The following is an 8,724-nucleotide window of genomic DNA, read 5'->3' on the forward strand; positions in this document are numbered from 1 at the left end:
AGGGCTTGTAATGTTTCAGTGAACGGTGTTATTCTGGAGCAGAGGGATGTGAGCCAGCAGGGGATGGAAGGAGGCCTTTTCCATTTCCCTCTCCTGTTGATGTAAAAACCAGACAGAAAGTGAGCAGGGTGTGTAGCTTGGTGAGGATCTGCCAAAAGCTGCTGCTGGCACACTGTGCACATCATTTCCAGAAACCTTCACCCAACCAGTTAGAAATAAAAAAAAACCTGAGACAGCTTGACAAGAAATCTTCAACAATGAACAGCAGAACAAGGGGTGGTAACACAATGTATGAGATTGAAGATTGGGAGGCGTGTGGCGCAGTGGATAGAGCCTTGGTGTTGGGATCAGGGGGAGCACAGGTTCAAACCCCACTGCAGTCAGCATGTCGTTGTGTCCCTGAGCAAGACACTTCACCCCAAATTGCTCCTGTGGGGATTGCCCACAGTATTGAGTATGTAAGTCGCTTTGGATAAAAGCGTCTAACAAGTAACATGTCATGTAGTTGAATGGAAAATTATTTTATTTATTTTCTCTTAGTTTTGGAGCATGGAAGTGGCATGGCAATATTGGATTGTCTATCACTCCACCACTATGGTTCAAACTGAAATCCACAAAAATAACCTGGTATTGTACAATACACAAGTATAAAAAGACGCTTACACTAAATATCATTTTGAGGGACATGAACTACAAGTGCCTACTTTACACGACAGATTCACACCACTCACCACTCTGCAAATCTTCATGTCGTTCACACATAAATGCGCCTAGCAGTAACGATAATATTAATCAATGCTGCAAAATGTAAACAAGTTTGAGGATAATAATAAACCTAAGTCTAAAATCACATCTGAATAGAAAGCTCAAAGTACCGCTTTAACCAAACACACACACATATTTCTCTTGATGGCCAACACATTCATAAAGTGTATACCACAGGGCACGAACTGAGAGGGTGGAAGCTGCATTTACAGTCACCCATGTGCTATGTTCACTGTTTATGGTTCAAAGAAAATGCTCCATAACCTCTTTTTTACCCCCCAAGAAACAGGCATCATTATACGTGTCATAAATTAAGCTCCATTGTGGGTGTCGTTCCCTGTGTTCTTCCCGGAGGGCGCCCTTTCCATGCTCCAATGGAGAAATATCCACCGTTCTTCTTTTCTCACAGTGCGAGTGCTCCCTTCGTATTTTGGGGGAAGGAATCTGGAATCGTTTTCCTCTCCTCTGCTTGGAAGGAGTTTCTTCTTCCTCACACACACACACCCACACACACACACACACACACACACACACACACACACACACACACACACACACAGATGGAAATACAAAGATACACACTTACACACACAAAATGGTCTCCTTGGCTCCCCAGGTACTTTGAGGTTTGAATTCCTCCAAGCAGAACACATACTGTAGACCCAATCTCTCTCACACACACACACACACACACACACACACACACACACACACACACACACACACACACACACACACACACACACACACACACACACACACACACACACACACACACACACACACACACACTTAGGGAGATATACTTGTATGCTGATCAAAATGTTCTCATATTTACCATCAGAATACAATCCTTGCAATTATCAGGTCATATTTTTCCTTCTTTTCCTTCTTCTTTGTATGTAATTTATTTTCAGGGTACAAGCAAACACATTGCCACCAAATGTTGCAGGTTTAGCTATTACAAAGGGCTGGTAGAAGGCAGGGGGATATCATGGAGGAGGGTTAGGGTCTGGGATATGGGCAGCGTTTGAAGAAGAGGAATGTATCAGACAGTGGGTAAACACTGTAACTTCACACACACACATGCCGACGCATTACCACACACACATATTTTCCTGCAGCTCCCGTGGGCTTCATTGGGAATTCAAGACAACTTGTCTCCATTCAGTAGCTCCTGGTCAAACAGGTAAGTGTTAGTCTGTTATTGGTTTCTCATGTCACTTCATTTCCTCTCTACTGTAAGGCAGGCAGAACTGGAAATGATCTAATCCACATTGTGTGTCTGTTTACTTAACGCTGGCATGATTGCATAACCGTGTTTATCTCTGGGAAACCGTTTTAGCATGTACTGTAAAGACTGCTGCCTGAAGGTAAGAAAGGTAAAGTGGAACATTGCAAACATGCTGATAAAGTCAAACGTTTTGATGATGCAAACAGGTTTCACTAGCTGCTATGTCATACAGTAACTGAGAGTCTGTGTGTGTGAGTGTGTGCTTCTGTGGCTGTCAACTTTGTGGCTATTACTGTAATCATCTACAGCTGTGCATGCAGTGGAAAAAATTGTATTCTTCTTCCCTCTCATATGCAGCAGTTTGAATTCTGTGTGCAAAAGCAGTCATCTCCATTTGTGCTTCACATCGAACAGTACAATGCAATTCTTTTTCATTTCAATCTAATTCTATAAAACATCGTGAAGAGGGGCTTCTGTGAAAATATGTTTTATGGGCTCACACTGAAATATGTGTTCATCTTAACTACAAAAGCTTACAGTTTGCATAATTTCTTAAAGGCACAACTAACCAATGTAGTACTTCAACCTGAGTTGGGGCACTTGCAAAAGACAGATTAAAGGACAAGGAAATTATTTGGTTATTATTTGGATTTATCCTCTGTGATATCTCTGTTCCAATTTAGATGTAAAATGAATGGGGTGTAAATGAAAATTCATAAGAATGGTATTGACAGTCCAATTGTAGGACAGTATGTTCTCCTATTTTAGCAAAGGGTCCTGCATATTAAAGGAGATTAAAGGGGAGCATTCAACAGCTCTTCTCATGGCTGGCACTTAAATACTTCCGGGTCATTTCACCCAGCAAGCAACCGGCAAAAACAAAAGAAGCGAGTATGGGTCAAGCTCCAAAACCCCAGGGTTAATAGACTTTCCTTGACTTGGAGCCCACCCCAAACTCAATGACCGGCAGGCTTTCTGTTCCTGTGCAAATGCCAAAACCCGATATAATTTTGGTACATTTTTAAGACTTGACCAAGCTCTTACAGAGGCACAACAAATAAATTATACAACTTTAAACAACATTATACTTTGCTCATTGTTGTCTTGTGTAAAATGTGTTTATGTTTTAAAGCAACTTTCTGTGTATGTTTATTTGCAGGTTTTAATATCTGACGTTTCCATGGCTCTCCTGTGCTGTGCCATGTTGGTGCTACTGTGTGTTTTTAACATTGCCTCAGCCACTATTGAAGTTCACATGGACTACGGAGGTGTTCCTCTCTGGATTAATCGCCTGCTAGGGGAGCCAAGTGTGATAAGCCTGCAGGGACGGCTGGACTCAGCCTGGCTGAGAGCCAACAACCCCCAGTCCTGCCCTCAGCAGTGTGACTGCCCCCTCCAGTGGCCCACTGCACTCTACTGCGACCACAGAGGCCTGGCAGACACCCCTGACCACCTGCCGGACAGGACTCAATACTTGTTTCTACAGGTAAAACAAACACTGGGCTTGTGTTGTCCCTACTACCACTAACATAGTGGAAATTGTGTTTCATTTCCTGTTCACATTGTACACTTCCCACAGCGGCTGACCAACACTGCACATTACTGTAAACATTTTATTTCAACTGCGTTACATCAAAGTATTTTTTGTTCTTTTCAGGGTAACAACATCTCGTCCCTGTCCTCCTCTTTTCTGGCCAACGTTACTGATCTACGCTGGCTCATCCTGGATCACAACCAGCTGCAGAGCGACACGCTGGACCAGATCGGGCTGCAGAACCAGACCCAGCTGTGTTACCTTTTTGCCAACCACAACCACCTGAGATCAGTGCCCAGCGCTCTACCAGCTGGACTCAAGCAGCTGCGACTGGCCCACAACCGAATCAGCAGCATCAGTCCTGGAGCTTTAAAGAACCTGCACAACCTGACACTGCTGCTGCTGCAGGGAAACAAACTGCGAACCATCACAGAGGGAGACTTTAAAGGTAAGGTAGCTTCCTTCCTTTATGCATGCAGAAAAGAAGAGAGGTTTTGCAAGGAACACCGGAGACAAACATTAAATGGAATCAAACCATGAAATGTAACACTTAATAATATTGGCAATTATAATTTGCTTACATTTCTTCTCTCTTTCATTCAAATGAGTCATTAGTCATCTTTGTGTGCTTGTGTGTTTTCCCCCTCTTCATACAGGTCTGGTCAGTCTGAACCTGCTGGACCTCAGTAGTAATTTATTCTCCGCTGTCCCCAGACATCTATCTCCTTCTGTCGAGCAGCTCTATCTATCAAATAACACGCTCTCTGCGCTGAATGAAGACAGTTTTGTGGGATTATTCAACCTTAAGTACCTTCGTCTGAGTAACTGTAGTCTGCGTAGCGGCGTCATCCACCAGAAGGTCTTCAATTTCTCCAGCTTGGTGGAACTGGACCTCTCTTACAACAAACTAAAAACAGTTCCCACAGTCCCCACCACCCTGAGGTACCTCTACCTGGAGGCCAATGAAATACAAGGTGAGGTGCACACATACACAAGAAAACATGCAAATACACTCAAAAATGCAATCACCTTTCAAACTGTTATTGCAACAGAGGCACTGACTTCACGTCTGTGAAACTCTAATTTCCCACAGGTGTAAACACATTCCTACCTTTAACAATTCGAAAAAGCACTCACATCTTGGGACAGTGAAGTAAAGTATAACTGAGGTATGTGGCTGACCACCTGTTGAGGTGAAACACCCAAACCATGCTGTGAGGGAGAGGGAAAAATGTGGAAAACGTGACCCGCACAGTCGCAGCCACCTCAACACAGCCGGGCCTCATCACAGCATTCGAACAAGAGGGGCTGGTGTTGGGCTGAGGAGAGTCGGAGATGGAAGAAGGGAGAGAATAAAAACAAGGGAGGGAACTATGAGACATTGTAAGACAAAAAGCAAGAAGAGGGTGGAGGAGGGTAGAGGGAATATTGGTTGGTTATATGGGGGGAAAGTAGGCTAGCGAAGAAGAGAGCAGAGTGGTATGAAAACATCTGCGATGGATTCAGAGGGAAGAGTGCCAGACGAGCCAGAAGCACATGCTGTTCCCCTCTTGATCGTCTCCTCTTTCCTCCCCCACCTCTCTCTCTCTCTCTCTCTCTCTCTCTGTCTGCTCCCCATCAATGGCTTTTTTTTGGCCATAGGACTCTAATAACATTGGGGCAGTCTTTTAGCCACATTGGCCTACAATCCTATCCTGAAGCAATGACCTGGCGTGCGTGAAGTGAAAGTGTTCTGGACCTGTCAAGCTTCAGACAGCCAGGGCCGTGTAATAATGGGACATTCAGACGGCAAAACACTTTCACAAAAACTCACCTCACCGTCTAGCTAGCAGCGAGACAGCTACCGAGTTCCTTGTCTGCCAAAGCTTACAGCCTGAGCCCCGAGGGAGGCCCTACAACTGAAATTAAGCGAGAAAGCAGAAGAAGGCGTTGTGGTTTCCTCATCCTCCGTTTTCACTGTGGCACCTGCTAGACTCTCAGGAAATGAAGACTCTACGAAAAGCAGACTGATAAACCTTATATGATAAGGCAATCTTCACAGGAAGTGCTTTATCTGTATAATTCACGATGAACACATGTATATGATGTCAAATCATAGCTCGCTTGACTGATTTACTATGTGCATACATTTAGTTGTCACTTTGGTGAATAATGAGTCTCTAATAATACCATATGTTCTGTATATGTTGGAAAATTCCTGTCTTTTTTTCTGTTCACAACAGAGTTCAACGTGACCAGTTTCTGCAGAGAGGTGGGACCTCTTTCCTACTCCAGGATAAAGATCCTACGATTGGATGGAAACAAAATGTCCCACCATCAGCTGCCATCCGACTGGGTTTTCTGCCTGCGAGTGCTTGAAAGTATTTACATTTGATCCACCTTCTCAACATGCAACCGAATGAGTTACTGTATGAAATTGGCCTGATTCATCTATAAAGAAATGTGACTTTTTTTATCAACTAAGGCTTACAGCTAAACCAGAGAAGAATTGTGTCTTCAAGATGTAGATACACACCCAGGCACTGAAGGGAAAACCTTCCAACGATGCCAAAGCCTGGACTTGTATACTAAACCAGTGTTACATTATTTTATCATACTGCCAAATGTCATGAGCAAAACATTACCAATGCCATAAGAACATTCCCATGGGTTTCTCTCTCTCTCCCATTATATATTTTCAAAGTTTTGTTTCAGCACTGCAGGCTCGAACATCTGTGTGTTATTACCAAATAGGAACTGTGACAAACTCTCTCGTTTCTGACTGTGCGGAATAATATGCTGTGGTTAAACTGAGCTGTGTTACTGTGTGAGGAGAAAGGGAAACATGTATGAATGTCAATATGCAGTAGCTGTCCCACAGGACAATCTGACTCAGTTAGCTAGAGAGTGTTAAACAGCCACACCCATACTTTACAAAATCTTTCAAAACCTCTTGCAAATATGGTTAAATTCAACTTTGATTTTAAAGCTTATTTCCACTATCCAAAAATGTAAAATTGGTTTGCACAACAAACATAATGTACATTTTCGTGTGTTTGCTGCAGCAATAATTAACTTTACATTGATGCAATGATTCACATCATACTTGTTTTTATTCAATTTAAAATATTTTGGTTTTAATTCAGTTTAGATGGTTGCCATCACTTTTGGGTTAACTTGTATAATGTATGCCTGAAGCTAATCGTCAATGTGTCTTAGTTAAAAAATATTTGTATCTTGTGTGCCATTGAAAAAGAGTCATGTGTGATTCTCTGCACTCATTTTGAAGTGGTTTTTTATTTATACTTATCCTGTACATCTTGTGACATCTTTGGTCCATCGACCATTTATTAAATGACAACTTTGTTTAACATACTAATCTTAGTCTTAGATAAAATAATCAAACATAATACAAGTGTGTATCAGCTTACGAGAGTGAAATCATTTGAAACGTTCTAAAACTGACTATAAAGACACAAAAAAGGACACAATACTTGCAGTGCTCACTCAGCTTACTAATAACTAGGAAAATACGTATTAATACGTGTGTGTGTGTGTGTGTGTGTGTGTGTGTGTGTGTGTGTGTGTGTGTGAGTGTGTGTGTGTGTGTGAGTGTGTGTGTGTGTGTGTGTGCGTGTGTGTGTGTGTGTGTGTGTGTGTGCATGCGCAGTGTGTGTGTGTGCGCAGTGTGCAATGACTCCCATATTTTCCAGGTGACACCATGTCTTGTAAAGCCTGTAAGTGCGTTTGATGGTCTAAGACTTCTGCTATGTCTGGACCCACAGAGTTAATACCACATGGTTCTTTTTGAGGGATGAGTATTAACCATAAAAGTCTCTGTAAGCTTGTTCCAATGACGACCAGCCGGCAGTCTGTTGGGTACATGAAGTCATGATGAAAAGATCACTTGTTCCGTGTTGCTGCTGAGAGGCAATACAAGTAGCCCATAAACTTCATAACACCACAATAGTTTGACATTTTGAGAAATATGCTTATTTGCTCATTTGAAAAGTGTAAGGCCTACATAAGTAGAGTGACGACTTTGATATCTTCAAATATGAAGCTGGAATTTAGCTTAGTAAACTGCTTGCTTGGCTATAGCTATCCCCCGCTGCAGGACAGTCTCGAAAACGTAGCATTTTGCAGCAAACTTAACAAGAAAACATTTTCCCCACAGCTCTGAATTTCTTCGCCGATACTGAAGTGAGCCCCAAATCAAAATATGTCATATTTTCACAGGGTGTCAAAGGCCTGCAAAACATGACTGATCACGCTACCCAAGTATAAAAATGACTAGTTAGTAATAATTGTTACTGTATTGCATATGCCATGCTCTTTGGTCGGGGGGCTGTTTTCTCAAATTCTGCCAATTTTTGGCCTTTTTCAGAGAGCACCCAGGGGTACAACTTCTACCTCATAAATAGCTAAATTGTCATGCAGTTTATTGCAGTTCACTCACATTTAACTACCATTCCCACACCACCATACAACCATGTGTTAATTGCCCTAAAAGCTGATTTGGTGTGAATACACACTGCCTGAAATCAGTTGTACTTGCACACTTAAACCAGAGATAGACTGCTTTCCTACTTTTCATATCCATAGAGCCAGGAGATCCGATATTTACCGAATAATAATCAGCATGAACAAAACCTCTATTTGAAACCAAACCACACAACATTTGAAATATGTGGCAGTATGCATGCTGTATCAGTTAACCTCCATTAGTGTCTCCCAACAAATTCTCATCTCTAATTTGTTTTTGTGGTGGAATCCTTGTAATGTGGTTTCAAACTTCAGATGATATGATTACTATTTCATAAAACTTGGACAGTAAAAGAGACAATAATTTATGTTATTTTTTGAAGATATTCCTAAAAAAGCGTCATAGTCAAGGGACTTGTCATTGCATTAAAAAACAGAACAAAACCCTGACTGGTGAAATCATTAAAGCTACTGCCATTCCTCTCCTCTGAACTAAAGTCTGCTTTGGAAACCATAAGTCAAAACAATCTGCAATGAAGCTCCCTGTGGTGCCATAACAGCAACATAGAGAAGCTCAGGACCGCTCACATATCCCATCCCTCTGACTCTTCAGTAGCACAACACACAGGTAAGATATGAACAGAGGCCTGTACTACGAAGCTGGTTCAACCTAACCCGGATATGTTTGAGTTAGCCGGTTGGCCCAATCCAAAACATACGCGCTCTC

The 8,724-nt window shown here is 42.2% G+C and overlaps 1 protein-coding gene across 1 annotated transcript; it reads left to right on the forward strand.

The window, feature by feature from the left end:
- Positions 1 to 1,760: 1,760 nt before the first annotated feature.
- On the forward strand, positions 1,761 to 7,000 carry zgc:113307 (uncharacterized protein LOC553753 homolog). Its single transcript, XM_034134896.1, has 5 exons — positions 1,761 to 1,954; positions 3,159 to 3,485; positions 3,657 to 3,981; positions 4,190 to 4,507; positions 5,756 to 7,000. Exons 2-5 carry the CDS (start codon positions 3,180 to 3,182, stop codon positions 5,905 to 5,907), a joined length of 1,101 nt encoding a protein of 366 aa, XP_033990787.1. The 5' UTR covers positions 1,761 to 1,954; positions 3,159 to 3,179; the 3' UTR covers positions 5,908 to 7,000.
- The last annotated feature ends 1,724 nt before the right edge of the window (positions 7,001 to 8,724 follow it).

Source organism: Trematomus bernacchii, unplaced genomic scaffold, assembly GCF_902827165.1.
Source record: "Trematomus bernacchii unplaced genomic scaffold, fTreBer1.1, whole genome shotgun sequence".
NCBI lineage: Eukaryota > Metazoa > Chordata > Actinopteri > Perciformes > Nototheniidae > Trematomus > Trematomus bernacchii.